Here is a 23,205-nt window from a genome sequence, read left to right as displayed (position 1 = left end):
TTCTTATGATACACCCTCAAAAACATTTGCAAATCTCCCCCTCCCCAAATTACCAATGGTTTCTTCACTCACATTGCAGAAAGGGAACTTTTATATTTCAGTCCAAAATCTGTACACACCCCATTTCGTTCACTGGGCCCAGTGAGTTCAGAACCAACCGGTTAGTTCCAGATAAAAACAGTCACGCTAACTGTTTATAGACATATTTTTAATGTTTTACTTTAAAACAAATGATCCCAGTAAAAGAGAGCAAAGGAAATTACATTTCAGTGATAGCTTGAGATGGGTATGATGTTCCTGATTTATTTGTTTTCAGGAACAGACGACTGTATTGTCATACTTGACTTTTAGAACTGCTCACTTAAAATGCACATAATTATATTAAGTTTCTCTTACAAAAACACAACCATGTCATTTAAGGCAAAAAATATCAGCTTCTGGGGAGATACATTAATGTTTATGACATTTTCTCAGTCTGGTTGAATGAAGTGATCCGTTAATTTAGTTGCTCAGATTTCATCCTTTCTTGTAGTTTTGCTTTGCAAATGGGCATGAGAATTAGTCACTTTGTGCCTGATTTCCTCCTATTAGACTTGTTTCACCTGCAAATTATGAACTTTCAGAATCACTGAGTCAATGGGAGGTGAGAAAGGCACCTGGTTTGAACAGGAGATAAAGACTTAAAAACTCAATAAAGTGTCTTACTTAAAACAAAACTTGCAACCTACAGATATTAATTTAGTTGAACAAAATGCAAACATTTAGACCAGACACAGCAATATTTTTAGTCAACCTCATAGAAGGGATGTTTGCTAGTGCGTGTTAGCTTCATCAACCCTACATATTGAAGAAGGCAGACAAACTTCTGAGCATGTGACTGCTCAGTGCTCAGCTAAATTGTGCTTCAAGACACCATTTGGCATGGACCAATGGGACTTTGCTAAGTGTAAATGGGAGACCCCTCTCAACTCCGTCGAGAGTAGCACAACAGACAAAACCCTACAGTTTGCATATAGCACGACTATCTCTTAACATCCAACAGTTTTTGTGCTAGAGTAAGATAGACACAAAATGGTCATGGCTTCAATGTATAAAAGTTTTTCACATCATGGTTTATCACATTTTGCTACGATTAAGACCTCAGTGATGCATTTAGGGTTTGTTTCTGAATCTTCAGTCTTCAGCAATGCTGGATGAATACTGTGTGTGAAGCCTAAAGAGGCCTAAGGAGGGGTCCCCAATACATTCAGAATTCCTGCTGCCAGTGGGGTTCGACCCAGGACAGAGTATGTCCAGGAATCAGTGCTACCTGAAAGTTGCTGCCTCCCTCCTCTTCCTCGACTGATATTTGGAGAGAGCCTGCAGAGTGCATGGCAGGTGTCTGGCTTTAGGTCAGAGGAATGGTGTGTGTGTGTGTGTGTGTGTGTGTGTGTGCACGCGCGCGTGTGTGTCCAACCTCTTTGGGAGAGTGTGTCGCAACTTCAGGTTGAGGAGAGACATAGTAGGTGAAAAACTTCATTTAATAATTTACTAAAATTCTGTGCTTCAAAAATGAAAATAATTGCTTTAAAAGCTTGATAAAATCTTTTTCAACTGGAGTGTAGAATTGAGACCCTAACTTCTGTATGTCTCCAGCAGCCAAGAAGATTCTGAATGATACACTCCAGGGGAGGATGCTAGAATCCAGGTGGGTTGAGAAGAAAAAGCTTTTAAAATTTCAGTGCTTATCAAAAGGGGCAAGGGTTTTAAAAGGTTGAGAAGCCTATTTGAGGAAGAGCAGAGAAGTCGCTTACTTGGGGATGGAGACTGGGTAAGGCCTGGTGAAGTTCAGGAGCAAAATAGTGGCAGGGAATTGGTAAGTTATTGGAGAGGAAGAGTAGGAGAGTCAGGGGTGGAGAAAGCCAGTTGGGGAAGACAGTTGGGAAGGACTGGTGGATTTCAGGGCCTCCTCCTGCCTTTGGACAGCCAGTGCTATCCCTGCTTTGTCTTCCTGGCTGATGAAAGTTTTTTGGAGGAGCATTATCTGCCAAGGAAAAAAACTCTTCCTTTCATAAGTCCTTCTGTGGCTGGAGTTTAACTGAACTGAAGTGCTCTCTGGCTTCTCCTTGCTTTTTTTAATGCCATTACCTTGGCTGAAGTTCTGAGACAGCTAGAGAGGTTTCCAACAAGCAGTCAGCGTGGCTTGCTTTTCTCTTAAATGCATCTTTCACTTTGTTTCTCTTGGGTCCTTGCTGCTGCGGCTATATGATTAAGTGTTTTGATTTGCAGACCCAGCCAGGAGTACCTGGCTTCTAACTATAAATGTATATACCAGAAACGGAACCAATAATTATAGATTTGGGGCAACATTCTTGGGGGAGAATAGAAAATGTTTGCTACAGTATAAAAAGTAAAGGAAGTTTAGTTATAGCCTTCCGTATGCAAAATGTATTACATAATAGCAAAAAACATTCAGGGCGTATTAAAAAATAAATACCTTGCAAAATTCTCTGTTTATATATAAGACGAAGGGATGTTTAGGTAGTTGAGATTCCCTAGTAATATTCATTTTCTAAAAAGATCAAGTTCTTCTGTTTTGGTTTTTTCTCCCTCTCTTTACCCTCTGAGGGTGAGGCTATTTTCATTAACTTCACCCACTTCCTGGTGTTGTGTCTGGATTCTTTTCAAGCCTTTCCCGTTTCAGTCTCACTCCAATGTCTAATTCCCCAGGATCCTGCCTGTCAATTCGGCGGGAATGGTTTCTGACACTACAGCAAGCCGGGGGTGGCGCCATTGCAGAGAGATCAGCCCAGCCGCACTGGTCCTTCTACTCATCCGTATTGTATTCGCTTGTGTAGAAGTCAACCACTTATAAAGGTGATTTAGCCATCGAGGAATACCTTCCCATGAACTCACATGTATCAAATAGTCTATTTGCCCCACTGGCCCTGAATTTCATTATTTGCACACTTTCTAACTGAAGAACATTCTCGTCCTAAAGAACAACATGAAAATGATGTGCAAAATTGCTTGCCACAGCGTTAAATCACCAAAAGCACACAGATTGACATTCAAATTACATTAATAATAAAATGACTGGATAGGAATGGGTTGGTAAATATATCTTGAAATAAGCAGCCGTTTCTATTATTATTCCCAAGTTCTGCTTTCCTTGATACCTTGTTAGCAGCGGTTGATGGTAGCCATTGTGTTTACATATACATTATGGCCTAATTTTGAAAATGTATTTTGTATTTAATCACAAAGCAGAAACGCCTGAAATTTGAAGTTGTTTACTCCCATAATTTTAAAACACAGAGTCAAATCTTCTAAATGACCTAATCTTGACATTGTCACACACCCCAAAGCATTAGCAGTGTTTGGTTTCTCAGGATTTTTAACTCAAGGTACATTACTAAATGAGTGGGTTAATGTTGATGTACCTTGGAATTTCAGCCATCCCTAACATGCATTTTCATGCAATTAAAAGATAACGGGCTTATAAACTTTCTTTCGTGTTCTTCCTGATTCTTGCAATTTCAACTTTTTAGAAGGGCTTTCGAAATAGTTCATGCAATGATATGTCTGGCTAAAGGAACTGCTATGCTAGAAGGAAAACGAAGAACTTATTTCAGTTTGACATGAGGCAAGCTGAGGGCTTCTGTACTTTCTCCTGCCTTACAAATGCTCTGAGATGATCGTGACCTTCCAGTCCTTAGAGAGTCTGACGCAAAAGCAGTTTCCCTGGCAGGCTGCGGCACAGCGTCAAACGTGTCTGTCTCAGTCTCTTCAGGACCCACCTCTTCATCAGTTATAAACAATTTGGATTCCCTCCATTTGGGGTAAAAATCCTGGCTGCCTCTGGAGCCACTTGACTCACTTCCAGAAAGCTGTATATTCAGTTCCTCCGTTGACCTGATCAGGTTTTGCACTGACAGGGATTTGCCCAAGTCCTTGGGCACCACGGGGTGGACAGATAACAGAGTTTCTCCTCCCATATCAAAGCTTTTCCTTAGAGAACGGTCCTTGGTCAGATTTGACTGTGCAACCTGAACATTTTCCTTGGAGGCAACAAGGCAGGTGGTGACATCAGAAATGCTTTCCTGTAAGCCTGCGGGGTTTGGGTGCAGGGTTTCTGGCCTGGGTAGATGCTTGATGGCTGGGAGAGGAGGCGGGATCTGTAAAGTTGTTGGGGCTGCTGGCTTGGGTGCCACATTTATTTGGTTTGCAATGTTGTTGGCGGCTGCCACTGCAGAGCCATCACTTTGACTCATTGGCACCTGTGTTGCTTGACTGTGCATAGTAGGGCTAAGCGCATAGAAAGTCTGAGCGCTGAACTCATTTGGCGTCAGAATGAACTGCAGGCCTCGAGAGATGTTGGCACTAGCTGATCTGGATAAGCAGCCACTGTTCTGTGCGGAACTGGACAGGTCTTTGCTATCCACAGGGCTTTGATAGTCAGATGTCTGTTCACATTCAAAAGGTGGGATCTGGAATGAGGCCAAAGTGAGGGCAGAGGCAGAACCTTTCCGGAGGACCTGTTGATATATATCTAGTAGGCAGTCCAGCTTGGACTCGATGGACTGCACCTAAAAATGGGGAAAATGGTTACATATGAGTATAACCTGTCATAAGAATGGGCTTCATTTCTAGAATTAAAAAGTGCAGTCAGGGTGTTTCAATACAGTTAAATATTGAGTATAATGTACGTTAGCAGTGGTGGGAGCAAGGGATGATTTCAGAGGAGAGGTATGATTTGGCTTCTACATAATCTCTACCAAGACCCACCCCCTTAACTCTTTAAAATGGACAACTGATGTTCTCAAAAAACATATAAGCACTGTAAGAAAGCAACTTCAAGACTCCCAGCCCAATCAAGCTGCCTTTGGCTAAGCCTCCTCCAAGAAATCATTCTGGGACTCTACTGCAGTCTGGTCAGGAACTTCTATAATGAAAGCGAGACCTTAAATATCAATGTAGGTGATTCCAAATTTAAAAATAAAGGTACCAGGGGGCAAAGCATAAGAGACTCTTAAATATAGAGAACAAACAGAGGGTTGCTGGAGGGGTTGTGGGAGGGGGATGGGCTAAATGGGTAAGGGGCATTAAGGAATCTACCCCTCAAGTCATTGTTGCACTATATGCTAACTAACTTGGATGTAAATTAAAATACATAAATAAATAAAAATAAAGGGATAAAATGCTTCAGAATTAATACTTGAAATATTTTTGATTAGACTGGGGAGCAGTTTGATTTCTGGACAGTTGTCTTTTTTTAAAGTTTTTAATTTTCATTCCAGTATAGTTAAGATACAGTGTTATATTAGTTTTAAGTGAACAATGTAGTGATTCTGCAATTCCATACATTACTCAGTGCTCATCATAAGTGTACTCTTTAATCCCCATCATCTATTTCACCCCTCCCCCTCCCCCAACCCCCTGCAGGCCACCATAAATAACCATCAGTTTGTTCTCTATAGTTAGTTAAGAGTCTGTTTCTTGGTTTGGACGATTATCTTTGTATGAGAAGATACAGCTTCAGGGTTAGCAACTTTCAATGTACCATGATAGTTACAATGAGGTTTTGTTCTGTTTTTTAAAGAGTGAAAAAGATAACCACCAAAACACAAATGAAAAATAGATCTTTGTTATTTTACTGTTGAAAATCTATAGTTGCCTCAAGTATTAATTGATGAGATGAAATTTTTTATTCCTTATGTGGAAATCCAAGTGTTTTAGAGAACACTGTCTATGCACAAAAAATGTAATTTCATTCACTCTTTCTTGGTTTTATGTCTTTAAAATACATTATTCACTAAAATACATCTAATTGCCAACATTTTGATTAAAAATATTCTGACTTAAAAGTTAACCAGTGTAGTTGAACCGTACCTGTTTTTCAACCTTGACCACACGGCCGAGCATACTGAGATCATCAGTGGTCTCATGTTCTGCTGTTATTTTCTCTCGGCTCTTTTTATCTGATGTGATTTGCCCTTTTCCAAGAATTTGGTCGACACTATCAAGGAAAGAGGAGATCTGATTATAAATGCTGAAGGTGGAGATTGCCCTAGGCCAGAATGAAGTGTTTTGAAAAGAAAAATTAAAGACGATTATCTTTAATTTATGTAAGATGAAATAAAAATGATCTTGTTCCAGTTGATGTGCTTATTTTCTTAACATGAGAATTACACATGAGATTAATTTTTTCATTACTCCGGTCGGTGATGAAGTCACTTATGGGCTATCTTCTGGAGGCAAATTGTCCTAAACTACAAGATAACTTGTCTGTTTCCATCTCTGACCAGGCATTTCCTGAATTTGCTGAAAAAATGACAAAATCATAATTATGATTATTTCATGTTAATAGAACAGATTATTTAGTACATCTTATATGTGAGAGATAGGCAGATAAGAAAGTGATCACCTCCATCTTTTGGAATTCTTGTTGGGGAATATACACTGCATGAGCTGGAAATGTAAAGATTAGTTCTACAAATTCTGTAGCATTTCAACTTTATAAAAATGCTTGGAGCCACAGATAGTACTATTAAAGGACTTGGAAGACCATGGCCACACAGGCAGAGATTGTAACATGACTACAGAATGAATTAAAACAATTTCCAAGGAGACTTGATCAACTGAAATGGGGATTACTGTCTTCTTTTGTGTGTGTGTTAGAACTGAATTATCAGGAGTACTGACTCAACATTCCCGTTTGCTTTGTCTGCCTAGAAATACAGGCAGTGCCTACCTTCTGTCATATCTAATCTATTATACTGCAAGCTCTGCAAGGACTAAGTCATTATTTTATTAATCTCTGAATGTCCATAGTGCCTGGCACACATTCAGGACTCAATAATTGTCTGCTGGATGAATGAATGAGTGAATGAATGAATGAACAGATTATGATTCCTATAATTGATGAACAGGCGTTTTAGTAAGGGTGCATTATATCCCACTGGGCTAAGTGTGCTGTGGGATAAAAACAAATGTTTAAGACTCTCTCCTTGTGTTTTAAGAACTCTTCAAACACAAACACCAGTAATTTGTGCCTGAGAGTGAAGCAAGACTCTTAAAAAACTGAGTTGACTGAACATTCTGGCTTCAAGATAACACAATCAAATGTGGTTGGAGGAACATATTGAACTCATTTCTTTTAATCACTCACTAAGATGCTCACCGGAGAGATAGTGTGTACCTAGCACTGTACAGGACACTAAAGAAGAGAAAGGCCCAGTCTTAGTCATGAACAAGAGGAATAAACTTGCCTCCAGGAAACAACATGGGAACCAACCCCTTGTTTTTCAGTCCCAATTCTCTGGCACAGTATACCGAGATTATGAGTGTTTCTATGCTCTGTAGTAGTTCTAAATGCTGTAGGAGGTCAGAGAAGGGAAAGGTCTGGTTTTGTGGGCCAGATAGTCGGGTCAAGTTTAATGAAGGAGAAAGACTACTTATTCTTGAAGGATGGTTAGGATTTAGAGAATAACAAAACAACAATAGCGGCAATTATTCAAATGACATCAGCAACAGCCATTAACATTTATTGAGCATTTAGTTAATGTGTATTAATTCATTCAATCCTCATGACAACCCTATGAAGCAAGCACTAACATGAGTCCCATTTGTACAGATGAGGAAACTGAGATACTGTATACTGTCGTTGGAGGCTTTTATTGCCTGATTTACAGCCTTCAATAAAAATCTATGTTAAAAGAAAAGGTGCAGTTATCCATGAAAATGAATTAGAAATATGAGATTCAAGAGTTTTCTCTACAAAAAGTTCTTCTCAGATAGTTTTTATCCCTATTCCTTCACAACAAATCTCATTTCTATTGCTTACCGTGTTTGGAGACTTTTAATTCTACACAACATGTCTAGATGACCAGCAGAATATTGTTCAATGACATCTTTTACATCATATGGGCGTAATGTTTCCTTAAACTTCCGTTTTGCAACATGAAATTTCATAATCCTGTAAAAGCAACATATTCCATATTAATCTCCATAACTTTGCTAAAAGAAGTTACCCAAATAGCTTGCTAGTAAACATGAGAAACTCTGGGGAAAAAAAAGTCATGCATCAAATTATTTTAGGCTCCTCCAGAAATGCAACATAAAAGTCCAAGATTATAGTAGGCAATTTAAGAATATCTCATGGGATGCACACATTGAGAGTAGAAAAACACACAAAAAGAGACTTAATACTAAGTGTTATACCTTTTCAGTGTTCACTGAAACCTCAAATTAAAATCAAAGTTAAAATGCAATCCTGCCTTTCCTATGTGACCCTCGGAAGTCTAAGAAATAACACACTGCATTCCTTAAAAAATATAAAGTTGTTAAAATGGTCTTTTGTGTACCTATATGCAATTTCAGATGCAGATGCGTCTGCAAAACTCTCTTATTCTCTCTAGAGAAATGTACCTTTGTATAGACATTTTTGAAAATTCTGTTTCATAAATTACTTTTGCAGAATGCTGCTCCATTAGGCAGCCACGTTCCTTTTGTTTCAGACATAACACACATCCACTGAGCTTGGAGATCTAAGATTTCAGAACCAGAGATCTCTTTTATTACAGTGCTTCCCCCAACATGGACCTTTGTTTTAAAACAATGTTTCATCAATAAATCCCATGATGCCATAATAGCCAAGTTGCCTAAGATAACCAGTTACTGCAATAACTTGATATTATTCCCAAAGAAATCAAAGAAGCATAACATTTTAATGAGTCTGTGCAGCCTTATTGCAGGTAAATGTTAAGCCTGCCAGTGTTTTTTCAACCATTAAATGGCTCATAGACTCCCGTTATCACACTCATGGATCCCAGGCTGGGAATTAGTCAATTAGGCTCTGCAAACCAAAATTTGTTGTCCCCCGGTGGAAAGTGGGAAGATTGGGAATAAATGTAGGATTTAAACAGAAAATACTCATTACCTACCCTGATAGCTGATTGCAAGGAATCCAAATTGTTTTACTGGTTAAAAAGCCCCAACTCTTTCTTGTAATTGTATTATTAACTTCAAATTAATTGCACACTAATTATTCTGGAATCATTTATCCATAATATTCTTTCTCCCTCTCTCTACCACATTTTCTCCAACAAGCTCTTTTTTATTCAGGGTTTTTTGGTCTGTTTTTATTTGCAAAAATATGTAAGCAAAGTTATTCACAGGAAAGTAAAGGAAATATTTTTTGTTTTCATTTTTTAACTTTTGTTTATTTTTTTAAATGTTTATTTTTGAGGGAGAGAGAGACAGAGCGTGAGTGGGGGAGGGGCAGAGAGAGAGGAGGACACAGAATCCCAAGCAGGCTCCAGGCTCTGAGCTGTCAGCACAGGGCCTGAGGTGTGGCTTGAACTCACAAGCTGTGAGATCATGACCTGAGCCGAAGATGGATGCTTAACCGGCTGGGCCACCCAGATGGCCCAAGGAAATCTTTTTTAATTTAACCTCTTAGTATTTAGATTTAGTTCTTTTTTTTTTTTTTTTAACCAAATTTGGTTGGGGTTCAGTCTCCTATATTAAAAAATGGAGAAAAAATAGTGAAATATGTACTCTCTGAAATTTTTGGCCGTAATTATTTTTAAAATACCTGTTTCCCCACACTAAATTGTCAGCTACATGAAAGCAGGGCTGGGTCTCTTTTACACAATGGTCAGTGGTCAATAAGTGTTAGCTGTTGTTACCACCAGTACTTCTACTATGACTGTTACTACTACCATTTTTCTTCAACATTGTGTTCTCAGAGCTTTGCACAGCTCCTGATACACAGTAGAAAGAAATATTTGTTGAATAAGAGAAGAAAGGAAAGAAAGAGAAAAAGAAAATATCTGTGAATCTGGCTAATATTAAGGATTAATATTAAGGATAAAACTGAAAGAAAAGCTAAGCCAAAGCCCAGACACTTCTTTACTTAATGTCAGAGTAGCTAATGGCACCTGGGTGGGTGGGAAGAAGGGAAAAATCATTCTTACACAACCTAGGTGGTTTTTAGGTGTTGTTGTTTGTGTTTTCAATAACAATACCACTTGTTATGTGAAGTACTTTAGATGTCTTGTCTTCAAGAGCACTTAAGATATTTTTATTTCCCTGGGAATGCAAGCTGGTGCAGCCACTCTGGAAAACAGTATGGAGGTTCCTCAAAAAGGTAACAATAGAACTACCCTATGACCCAGCAATTGCACTACTAGGTATTTATCCAAGGGATACAGGCGTGCTGTTTTGAAGGGACACAGGCACCCCAGTGTTTATAGTAGCACCATCAACAATAGCCAAAGTATGGACAGAGCCCAAATGTCCATCGATGGATGAATGGATAAAGAAGATGTGGTATATATATAAAATGGAGTATTACTCAGCAATCAAAAAGAATGAAATCTTGCCATTTGCAGCTATGTGGATGGAACTGGAGGGTATCATGCTAAGTGAAATTAGTCAGTATGAGAAAGACAAATATCATATGACTTCACTCATATGAGGACTTTAAGAGACAAAACAGATGAACATAAGGGAAGGGAAACAAAAATAATATAAAAACAGGGAGGGAGGGGGGCAAAACATAAGAGACTCATAAATATGGAGAATAAACAGGGTTACTGGAGGGATTGTGGGAGGGGGATGGGCTAAATGGGTAAGGGGCACTGAGGAATCTACTCCTGAAATCATTGTTGCACTATATGCTAACTAATTTGGATGTAAATTTTAAAAAATAAAATTAAAAAAAAAGATATTTTTATTTAATTTCCCTGGGTGCCTGGGTGGCTCAGTTGGTTAAGCCTCTGACTCTTGACTTTGGCTCAGGTCATGATCTCACAGCTTCGTGGGTTCCAGCCCTGCATCAGGTTCTTTGCTGACAGCATTGAGCCTGCTTGGGATTCCCTCTCTCTCTCTCTCTCTCTCTGCCCCTCTACTGCTCTCTCTTTGTCTCTCAGAAATAAATAAATAAACATTAAAAAAATAAAAAGAAAAGATATTCTTATTTCCCTTTCGTATTTAGGGAAACTGAGATTCAAAGACTTGTCCCTACACAAGCAACCAGTATGAGGCAAAGCCAGGATTCCACCCAGAGCTGTCTGTTCTCACCTTTATATCACCTCCTGGTTTCCCATGGCATAAATTCTGGAGATGTTGAAAAGGTTGGCTGGGATCTTTGGCAATTTTTCTTGGCTATAGTGGTAGAAACCACCCTACACGCAGAGGGACAAGCTTTGGCATGAGTTAGTGTGTTCCCACTGACTGTAGCTCAGGCATTTGTGGCCTGTGGCATGGCTGCCCAGCGGTGGACCCACATGTCTCCAAACTGAATGATCTGTTTTGTCCTAATGGGGGCCTGCCCTTGTTTTTTGTAGGGAGTTGTGTGAATTCTCTATGGTAATTTGTCTCAGAGTTGAATGTTGCTTTTCTCTTTACCTTTCACAAATATTTTAACAGAAGAACAATTTGAAAGCATTCAACAGACAGTGTTACACTCTAGCCCTTAGTCATATTTTAAGCAGATCATAGATCATTTTATTTACATAATTTACCATTTATAAGCTAGCCAGATTAAAAGAAAATTCATTGTTAATAATTTTGATCAATATTTATAATTTGGATTTGTACTATTTGCCCATTTCCGTGGTATAAATACTCCTACCATACTTCATTTCGAGCTATCAATGTGACATCATTTGAATAAGAAATTGGGAAGAGATGTACAATATTATATCATTAATCGTATTTACACCACAGAGACACAATAGATGTGTATAACTCAAGAACAGAGAGAGTAATATGTTGTAAAATGATTAGGAAGTAGTGAGTGTTGAATATGTATTGCTTTTGTTTTTAATATAATTTATTTTATTGTGAGTTTATACAATTTACTTTTTCATAATGACTGTATTTAACAACCAGCAAAATTCCTAAAAATGTAACAATCAGCTCCTGAAAGTCAGTACAAGCTGGCTCCAGTCCATCCCTGCATATATCCCTCCTTTTCAAATAATTGAAATAATATTAATCCAATTTTTAATTCCTAAACATGAAACTAGGCAAATCTGTAAGTAAAGCATTGGAGGGAAAGCAATTCCCCCAAGGAATGATACAATGTGTAGCCTATTAAGAACTTTAACATTGACTCAGCTTTGCATAAGCATCATGTGGCCCTACTGAAACACTACAGAAGACAATCAACCTCCCGTCTAGGACTGCTAAGCATTTACTAGGGCATCAGTGAGTGTGACAAAACCATTGTACCTATTAAGGATTAGGTTTTCTATTATAGAAACAAATAGATTTTAACAATTTTAATTAATTAATTAATTAATTAATTTTTATTTTAGAGAGAGAGAGACCACATGTGCAAGGGAGAGGGCCAGAGGGGGAGAGAGAGAGAATCACAAGCAGGCTCTACATTCAGCATGGAGCTTGACATGGGGCTCCATGTGGGGCTCCATGTGGGGCTTGATCCCATGAGCTTGGGACCATAACCTGAGCCTAAATCAAGAGTCAGATGCTCAACCAAGTCACACAGGTGCCCCTATTTTATTTTATTTTTTAAGTAATCTATACACCCAACATGGGGCTCAAACCCACAACCCTGAGATCAAGAGTCACATGCTCCACTGATTGAGCCAGCTGTGCACCCCTGGACAACAAATAGATTTTCTTAACCATCTTTGTTGTAGGTTGAAAGTGAAAACATTGAAGAGGTCTAAGGTGAGATATGAAAATTCAAAATCGGGCAATATGTTTTATAAATGTGGAGGGAATGTTTAATAGCATACATATTTTGGAAACCAGTAATTTATATGAAGGATGATGACATTCATTTTGCCTTTGTTAAGGACAGACCAAGTATGTACTAATAGCTCCCAAAGCTGTCCCCTCCTTTTGATTTGCAATACTGTAACCTTGAAAGAATAAATCTTTCACAGTGAAAGTAAGAACATCTTTCCCCCTTCCTAAGATCCTTCATTGGTTTTCATGGCCTGTCAAGTAAACATCAAATTCCTCAGTATATCATAATAATGCTGTTTATGGACTGGCCTTTCTTGACTTCTCTCACCCCATCCCCTTCCACTTTACCTTTGGAACTTCAGGTTCCAGCAACAACAACAACAAAAACTTGCAGGGCCACAAAACACCATTCAATCAATTATATACTTCAATTGTTTATATATGCTATTTCCTCTTCCTGAAATCCTATGATATCTTCAAAAAAATTTAAAAAATATTTATTTATTTTTGAGACAGCATGAGTAAGAGAGAGGCAGAGAGAGAGGGGACAGAGGATCTGAAGTGGGCTCCATGCTGACAGCACTGAGTCTGATGTGGGGCTTGAACTCATGAAACATGAGATCATGACCTGAGCTGAAGTCAGATGCTTAACTGACTGAGCCACCCAGGCGCCCCATATGATATCTTAAAGACTCAGCTCTAAAGTCAATTCTCTTATGGAAATTTCTGTGATTCTTCCAAAGTAGTTGGTCACTTGCATATCAACCTCTACTTTAGTACTTAGCACACTGCACTGTAATTATTTGCTTATACATTTGCCTCCTTCCCCAGACTGTATAACGTTCTTGAATGAAGGGTTATTTCCTCTCCCCTTGATAATCCAACATTTGGATTAATGATCATGAGAGGTTTGTTTGTCTAGAAGCTCTACCAAGGAGACTGGGTGGGCCACCCAAGAGAGAAGAGGGTAATGGATGGGGACCTCATACCTTCTCTCTCCACATGATCATCTCTATTCATTCCTCTTTAAGAAGCCTGCCCTCCAGTCCTCCTGGAGTTTTTGTCACCAAAGTGCTCATTTCTCAGGATTCTGTCTTTGTACTCTACCTAAAATGCTAACTGTTCTGGACTCAGCCCAAGCATTGACTTCTCTAGGAAGTCTTTCTTGATCACCTCTATAGGGAAAGATGGTCTTGTTTTGTGCCCTCAAATGCACTGTCCTGTAGCTAAATCTGAGGCACTGTATCTCACCCACTGGACTTTATCAATGTTAGGGCTATGGTTTTTACCCTAATGTCTTGCACAATCCCTGGCAAGTATTAGAGGTTCAACAAAAGCCTGCTGAAGAAATGAATGGGGATCAGCTACTCTAGTTGCTCAAAGTTGTTTACATTGTTTTGTGGCAAGGCAGGCTCTTGTAGAGGTCTTCTTGAAAGAATGCCTTAGAATTAAATTGGAGTTCTTCAGACATATTTCAGGGAGCACAAATCCAGAATTACTCAAAGTGTAGACAAGGGGCAGAAATTTTTTTCTATAAAGGGCTAGATAGTAAGTATTTTATGCTTTATGGGTTGTATGGTTTCTATTGAAACCATTCATCTTGCATTGTGGCATGAGAGCAACTACAGACAATACATAAACAAGTTAAGTGTAGATGTGTTCTAATAACACTTTATTTACAAAAAACAAACATTGGGTTGGATTTTGGCTCCCCACTGTAGTTTGCTGCCCCATGGTCTAGATAAGAGAGATGTGGGGAGCAGGAGCAATGAGGAAATGGCTTCAGGCCAGGAATACACAAAAGCCTGTGCACTGGCCTGGGGAAAAGATGCAGAAGACCTCGGTGGTACCCTACATGCATATAAAGAAGTTTAAAATGTTTTATATATTGCTTGGTAGAAAGGAATGTTTAATCAGGTCATTCTAGAGTAAAATTAGGACTGTTAAGAAACATTTCACAATTAAGATAATAATGCCAAGCAGTAGTTTAAATTATAACCCTATGAGAAGGGTATTATTGTCATCTCCACTTGTAGATAAGGAAACTGAGGCATAGAGAGGTTAATAACTTGCCTGAAGTTAGATAGCTAGTAAATGTGGAATTGGGATTTGAATGAGTTTGGTTCCAGTGCTGAGCTGTTAATCACAATGTTGTACTATTGTCTTAATATTAAGATTTTATATTTTGACACAGAATAACAACAACAACAAAGATCCTTTCATATGATACAGCTCTTTTCACTCACATGTGCCTGGCATGTAGGTTCTCAAAGCTGCTAAGTGAATGGCCTGTTCTTACTGGGCTTGTTGGAAGGTCTTTTGGAGGACCAAAAAAAAAAAAAAAAAAAAAAAAAGACTGAGGAGTAAGTTACACTCTCACTGGCTTCTTTTTTTCATGAGGGTAAATTGCACCACTGGAGCTAATGCAGCAGCAAAGAGCAAAAGCCCTTGAAGTTGGTTTCCTTTGATGCTGTCGGGAACTGAGAAGCTGGCTAGGAGTCTGAGAAAAGGAAACCTCTTGCAAAGCTGACATGCCCTGTAGTACCACTAGAGGGGGAAAAAGATTCATCACAAACTTCATAAACTGGCACCTCGTGTTGAAACTGAAGGAAGTCTGCTCACACAATTTTCTGAGCACGAAGAAATAACTAAAGCAAAGTTAAACTCTGGGTAGAATATATCTATATATACACACAAACACATGTGCACTTATAAGGAAATGTAGGTGCATTTGTTGTGCTGCCATGAGTTATAAAATCTTGCAAAAGTCTTGTTCCAGTCCTCTAAATCAGGGTAACAACATTGCATATAAATATGCAGAGATAAGAACGATTAGAAAGACAAGCGGCAGTGACTGCGGCCGCCACGGAACAGATGGAAGGGCCCGGCTGGCAGCCAAGGCGCGGGCAGGGCGGAGAGGGCTCAGCCGACTGTGAACCGAAGAGGCAGTTTGATTGACTGTAAGGACAGCCGTACTTCCCAAGCTTGGCTGCTCACTGGAACCGGCTGCGAGCTGTAAAAAACGCCCATGCCTGGGTCCCACCTCCGTTGTAATTGATCCAGGGTGTGGTTCAGAGATTTTGTAAAACTCTTCAGGGGATTCTAACGTGCAGCTCAGGTTCAGAGCCTCTGAAATGGAGGTGGGAAGAGGGAGATGGCAGAAAGATTTCCTTGCTCTCTGCCCCCACGCAAAGAAGTGATGGTGGGTGTTGCTAGGTCTTCTTTGTTACACCTGTCATACCCATAAGGCAGAGGGTCAGTGTGCTTTGGCGTCAGGCCTCCAATCAGAACCTGAATGTTTCCTGACCCCCTCCCTGCGTGAGGCCTGAACTCTCATACAAGGAATAGTTAAGAAGTTCCATTTGTTTTTCGGAAGGGAAAGGGAGTGCCGGGCGACGACTGATTGATTTTCTTTAAGTAAGTGTTCGTGGAGCGCCTACCACTGCGTGCTGGGGTGTGTGCTAGGTGCCGGAGGAGCACTGCCTCTGCTGAAAAGGAGATGGCAGAGGTGAAGGAGGCTCCAGTGATTATCTGTCTCCAGTTTCTTCTCTCTCCAGTCCTGGTGGAGGCAGCAGCCCCCGTGGCCGGGAGCTCTGACAGGATCCAAGAGCCTCATTTGTTCAGAGCCAGAAGCTCTTTACATGAGCTCAGTGTGGCCGCTTCCCTGAGCGATGCCACAAGCGTGTCTGATGCGTGGGATTCAAGAATTCACTCATGGATTCTATCACTCACCTATCAGACATTTATTGAGTGCCCACCACATGCCAGGCTCTGTGCTGGATGCCAGGCACACAGTGATGAAGAAAATAAATCTTGCTGCTTGAGCACTTCGCGTCTGGTAGGGCAGACTGTGTGTGAGAGCAAGGTGGTGGGAGGTTCAGGCCAGCAGGAGTGCTAACTCAGATTAGTATTAGCGATAGGAAGCAATTTCAGGACATGACAGTCCTTCACCCTTTGTACCTCCACCTCTGAGGATTATATTACCAAATTTTAATTTTCTTAAAAAAATTTTTTTTAATGTTTATTTTTGAGAGAGAGAGAGAGAGAGAGAGGAAGGGGCAGAGAGAGAGGGAGACACGGAATCCAAAGCAGGCTCCAGTCTCCAAGGTCTGAGCTGTCGGCACAGAGCCTGATGGAGGGAAGACTCGAACCCATGAACAGTGAGATCATGACCTGAGCTGAAGTCAGACACTTACCCGACTGAGCCACCCAGGCACCCTATATTACCGAATTTGTCCAGGCCGCACAAATGGCCCCTTATGTTTCCAGATCTTATATTTTTGGCATAGATGTGTGTTTCTCCTGCTGACCCCTTTTCTTACCTGATGTTGACCAGTTGGATTGACTTACTGTACTGATATGCATTCCATATCCCTCTCTTTCCCAGTTTGGATGTTTCTACCCCGTGACTTCTGACTCTTCACAAGAAATACAGCATCCATCTGCCTTGAAAGTAAGAGTCCTTGGACTCATTCTTGAAGTGATACAGGGCCTTCTAATTACTGAAACTTCCCCACAGCAACCTCTTTTGCCTTTCAGAGATTGGTCAGGGGATGATGTTGATCATGGAGCAAGTTTGCCACGATAACTAGGTTTGTGGAACCTGAAATTTTGGGTCACTTATTAAAGGCATATGTGTTACCTGTTTGGATGATTTATTAATGTTCCTTCTTTGTTAATACATAAACATGATTTAATAATGCAGATTTACATTTGTGTACACATTAGACTCTGAAAACCTTTCAACATTAGTTATAGAATTATATATCCCAAACTCCTTTACCCTTCTTTCATCTTAGATCAGGCTACTAGCCAGGGAAAGAGCCTCAGGAGTTCCTGGATGGACTGACCAGCACTTCTACACAGTCTATCAGATGTCCTCACTGCAGGGGCAGTCAGGTACCCCATGTGGCTGACTTAGGGATCAGCCACAGGACCAGTTCTGTGGCCACACTGCTGCCACACTGGATGTAGAGTTGTTTTTCTAATGCTTGTTATTATTATGCTTTATATTCAGGATTTGGTGGACTCTCCTACACATTTTATTTATTTATTTATTTATTTATTTATTTTCTCAACGTTTATTTATTTTTGGGACAGAGAGAGACAGAGCATGAACGGGGGAGGGGCAGAGAGAGAGGGAGACACAGAATCGGAAACAGGCTCCAGGCTCTGAGCCATCAGCCCAGATCCTGACGCGGGGCTCGAACTCACGGACCGTGAGATCATGACCTGGCTGAAGTCGGACGCTTAACCGACTGCGCCACCCAGGCGCCCCTCATTTTTTTTTTTTTTTTTTAAAGAGGATAAGAATAGTAGAACTCAAGCAAGAACTTCTAGATTCACGCAAGTCTGCAAATGGTTAACTCTCCTCTTAGGATTTTGTGAGCACTGATCCAGTATTTAAATTTGGGAATTTTGTTTTCCCAGGAGTATAAAATTCTGCAAAAACTTTAAAATATGAAGTGAATAAGTAAATAAATAAAGTACCCATACATGTTGATTGCTCTTGAATATTTTTAGTCATAGCAATGAATGGGAGTTTCAGTTTAAATTATAACCAAATAAAAGGTTAGAAATTAGAGGCTGCAAAGTAAGTGTGTCTTCAGTGAAAACACTAGTTTAATGCAGCCTCAGAGCAAAATGTGGCCACAAGCAATTATCTTCAAAACAGAAACAAACAAAAAGAATATTCCAGGGAATATATTAGCTGATTTTAAAAATACGTGCTAAATGATCCCTAAAATGTTCTTCTAACAGCGTCCTTTACTGCAACATGCCAGAGACTTGGCTGACAAGAATGTCTTAACAGTGACTTGCAAACAAAGACTCATCACCTCTGCTAAAATAGCAGAGATGCTATCAGCAAAATTAAGAACTGGTGATGATTAAACAGCTTGTAGATTTAACAAAAACCCACAACGGCAAACATGTGCCTCTTCTTCTCTATTTGTGGAGTGTTCTTGTCTGAAGGATGGAGTGAGATTTAAGAAGGATTCAGAGATGAGAATGCATTTTAGGGGATGGTCAAGAGAATGGTTCTGTAGCTGCCTTTCAGAATAGGAAGAATGCAAGGGCAAGAAAACTGGAAAACCTTGTCGCCCAACCCAGGGTTCCAGAGAGGCCTGATTTGCATAATCACTTGAGAGACTCTGACAAATCATCATGGGTCTTCTCTTTGCTGATCAGATCTGAGCAATTTTAGAAGAGTTGATGAGTCTTTGCTAGTTGCAAAGAAATTCTTGACATTTTATCTAGGTTCTTATTAGAATGAAAGATTCTGATAGGTAATTCTAAAAAATGTTTTGCTTACAGTCTGGCTTCCAACCCTTTTGCCATTATTGTTTTTTTCCCAAAGTCACTGATGACCTCCTGGTTGCCACTTCCAAATGACTTTCTCACACTTTATCATCTTGACCTCTTAGCAGCACTGAACACAGTGGACCTGGGCCTCCTGCTCCTAGGCACTGTCTGCTAGCCCATCCTCCGCACCCCCCCCCCCCCCCACACCAGTTTCCCTCAGTCTGGCTTCCTCATTAGTCTTCACCTGAGCCTTCTTCCTTTTGCATCTCCCTACATGTTTGTGAGCCTTAACTTCTGTGGTGACCATCTTCTGTCTTTACTCCCATACTCTCCTTGGGATGACACTTCTGCAAAACATCTATGTCTGTGCTGATGACTACGAAGTTTGCTCCCATTCCAGATTTTTCTCTGGGACTTCAGATCCAGGGCTTCATCTGCCTGAGGGGCCCCACCGTAACTGTGCAAACTCAACAGTTGCAACAACGCACCATCTTCCCACAAGCCAGCCTCTGTGTGACTAGCCCCCCAGATGTACCACCCTGATTCCTCCTGCTCTTTCACTCCGTCTTCTCCAACCAGTAAATCTCCAATCCTGTCATTGTCTCCTGTCCAAAGAGCTCTGGAATCCATCCTTCACGACTGGCTGGCTCAGGCTCCCAGCAGATCCAGGTATTGTAACAACAATGGTCCCCTCTTTCCAATCTGTTCCTTGCACTGTGGTTAGTCATTGTTCTAAGTATTAGAATAAAACACCAGTCTGACAAATTTACGTCTGTACTTAGCCTCCATGCCTTCCTGCTTGTTAAAACGGTTCCTGTTCCTCCCTTGAGTCTGACCTCTCCTCCCTATGTTCTCTACCCCCTACCAGCACATATACTTTCTTTTTTTTTTTTTTTATTTTTTTAAAAATTTTTTTTTTTTCCAAACGTTTTTTATTTATTTTTGGGACAGAGAGAGACAGAGCATGAACGGGGGAGGGGCAGAGAGAGAGGGAGACACAGAATCGGAAACAGGCTCCAGGCTCTGAGCCATCAGCCCAGAGCCCGACGCGGGGCTCGAACTCACGGACCGCGAGATCGTGACCTGGCTGAAGTCGGACGCTCAACCGACTGCGCCACCCAGGCGCCCCCCAGCACATATACTTTCTAATGCCATCTTCAGATCTGGTTCTCGGCAACTGCAGTTCCCTCTGCTAAACTCACACCCTTTTCAATAGCCTGGCTGGTACCTACCAAGTTACCAGATCTCTGCTAGAAAACCCCTTCTTTCAGAAAGACTTCCCGAATGCCATCTCGCACATAAGTGCCAACATTCTTTCTGCCCAAATATCCTGGACTTCTATTATTGTAGCAATATGTTGCTCTGCATCATAATTGACTCTGTACTTTTCTGTCAGCCCTTCAAAACTCTAAGCAGGAATCCATTTTTCTTGTTAATGTCTATCCTGGTGTCTGGTGCAAAGTAGAAGCTCTACCTTTTTTTTTTTTTTTTTTTGAGTGTAGGATCCTTTGGGAGGAACTAAAGAGTTTATAGTCAGGCCTCTGTGAGGGCAGGGGAGGAAAAGGAGAAATAACTTCTCCCTTTCACAGTCCTTTTCTTGGGAGGGTTCCTGGGAAGGCAGCAAGCTCATCCAGAGGAGGAAGGGGGAGAAATCTACCTGGAACATTGCCTCATGGTTGCGTGGAAAAAATGCCCTTTCAGCCCTGAGTGGCGTTACTCTGAGTGATTCCTCAACATAGGTGGTGAGGACATAACCTCAAGGGGTAACAGCAAGTGCTTCCTGGGGAAGGAGGTGCAGGCAGGCAAGGCTGCAAACATTTGGAAGTTGGGAGCACCCCTCAGAAGAGAGAAAGAAGTGCTCCTCTCCCATGATATACATGGGAGTTGGTCTGGCCTGAGTGGAGGATGGGCAGAGTAGGCAGCATGCTGGGAAGACAGTAAGGAGCCCAGACACTTGGAGGTTAAAATAGCTCTTACGTAGTGCTTCCATGTGCCCAGCACGGTTCTGAGTGCTCTGCAAATGTCAATTCAGTTAATCCTCACCACAACCCTACAAGGTCAATACTATTACCATCCTCACTTCACCAACAAGGAAACGAGGCACAGAGAGCTGACATGAGTTGCCCAAGCTCACACAGAGGCTGTCATTTCTTGGATCACTTTTCCTGAGCAGTTCTCAGGAGGGTGGGGGCTGGGGATAGCATTAGCTAATGACACCAGGGTAAAGTTGGCTGCAGCTTCAACTAAAGAATTCTTTGAGTTTTCCTCCCAAACTTTATTCATTTGGTTTTCTAGAAGGCTGGTTTGACCTTCAGAAACAATAGGGTGCGTACAAGTCAAAGATAGCAGGTGTGGTGATTATGTTAAGAGAAGTCAAGAACAGGATATAACCAACAGCTTCTTGGTCATTTCTGTTCAGAATACCGAGTAATGTCCATTGGGTTGTTTAGATTATCTTTACAAGAAGAATAGGTTGTATGGTATTCTTATTCATTTCTTGACAACTGACCAAAATAGTTGTGTAAGACAAGCTGACAAGAGAACAGTTGTTGAAGATCTCACTCAGAATGGCTTTGATCTTAGCTATAGTAATTCTATGAAAAAAATGCAGGCGGGGCGCCTGGGTGGCGCAGTCGGTTAAGCGTCCGACTTCAGCCAGGTCACGATCTCGCGGTCTGTGAGTTCGAGCCCCGCGTCGGGCTCTGGGCGGATGGCTCAGAGCCTGGAGCCTGTTTCCGATTCTGTGTCTCCCTCTCTCTCTGCCCCTCCCCTGTTCATGCTCTGTCTCTCTCTGTCCCCAAAAAAATAAATAAACGTTGAAAAAAAAATTTAAAAAAAAAAAAAAAAAAAAAATGCAGGCAAGAAGCAAGTGAGCTTTGCATTGCATCATTTTAACAGACAGAGCTCATTCGCAGATTGCCTAATAAATCGTCTACACAGCACTTCTGTGTTGCCTAGGTGTGCAAATCTAAGAATTTATCTAGCCAGTTCAGTATAGGAAAACAAATACAAACATTTCTCTTGTATTTTTAAAAATTATTATTCTGAGAACTAAAATAATAAAAAGACAAGAAATAACAAGTGTTGGTGAGGATGTGGACAGAAAGGAAACCTTTTGCATTGTTGGTGGGAATGTAAATTGGTGCAGCCACAGTGGAAGACGGTATGGATGTCCTCAAAAAATTAAAAATTGAAATACCATAAGATGCATGGATAAACAGTATGTGCTATATATATAATGGAATATTATGCATCCATAAAAGGGATGATATCTTGCTATTTATGACAATATAAATGAGCCTAGACGGTATAGTGCTAAGTGAAATAAATCAGACTGAGAAAGACAGATACTCTATGATTTCACTCCTATATGGAATCTAAAAAACAAAACAAATGAATAAACAAATAAAAAGCAGAATCAGACCTACAAACACAGAGAATAAATTGATGATTTCCAGAGGTAAGTGGGGTGGGAGGTTGGGCAAAAAGAGTGAAGGGGAGTAGGAGATACAGGCTTCCAGTTATGGAATGAATAAGTCAGTCACATGAATAAAGGGCACAGTATAGGGAATATGGTCAATAATAGTGTATAGTGTTGTATGGTGACAGGTGGTAGCTACAGTTGGGGTGAGCAAAGCATATAGAGAAGGTGAATCACTATACTGTACCCTAAAAATAATGTAGCATTGTGTTCAACTCAAATTAAAAAATTATTATAAAAGTTACTATTCTAGAACGCTTTTATAAATAGACTTGTATTGGATATAACTTTAAAAACTTATTTATTATGTCTTATTTATTTATATTTATTATTTTGAATTAATGGGCATATATTAATTTTTGTGTGAAATATTACACAAGATTCTCACTTAGATAGTATTTACACAATGCCGAGTACAAGCTTGAAAGGTAATAGTCAACCTCTTCAGATATTCTCAAATATCCAGATGTTTGATATTGCGAGGGAACATATCTAGGTAATTTGTGGGTTTACTTTTAATTGGAAATTTTTGGTATTGTGCCTGAGAAAATATTTTTTAAACAGTGATAGGAAAACTGGTATCTTGCCATGTGTTATGGCTGAACTGTGTACCCCCAAATTTCATATGTTAAATCCCTAGCCCCTAGTACCTGTATTATTGTGACTGTATTTGAAGACAGGACTTTAATAACAGAAGTGATTACGTTGAAATGAGA

The 23,205-nt window shown here is 40.3% G+C and overlaps 1 protein-coding gene across 6 annotated transcripts in view; it reads right to left on the bottom strand.

The window, feature by feature from the left end:
• Positions 1–187: 187 nt before the first annotated feature.
• The window catches only part of KCNQ5 (potassium voltage-gated channel subfamily Q member 5), a 528,440-nt gene continuing 505,422 nt past the window's right edge, over positions 188–23,205 (bottom strand). For all 6 annotated transcript variants that reach the window (XM_086707225.1, XM_025926156.2, XM_086707224.1 and 3 more), the window contains 3 exons: positions 7,826–7,957; positions 5,872–5,998; positions 188–4,568 (listed from right to left, as the gene is read on the bottom strand). In XM_086707225.1, coding sequence (XP_086563351.1) covers positions 3,606–4,568; positions 5,872–5,998; positions 7,826–7,957 — 1,222 coding nt within the window. In that variant the 3' untranslated portion in view covers positions 188–3,605. The remainder of the gene's footprint in view (positions 4,569–5,871; positions 5,999–7,825; positions 7,958–23,205) is intronic.

The sequence above is a fragment of the Puma concolor genome, chromosome B2 (genome assembly GCF_028749965.1).
Source record: "Puma concolor isolate L17-30 chromosome B2, mPumCon1.1.hap2, whole genome shotgun sequence".
In the NCBI taxonomy this organism is placed as follows: Eukaryota; Metazoa; Chordata; class Mammalia; order Carnivora; family Felidae; genus Puma; species Puma concolor.
Note: the sequence above shows the minus strand (reverse complement) of the source record. Positions and strands in the feature narration are given on the sequence as shown.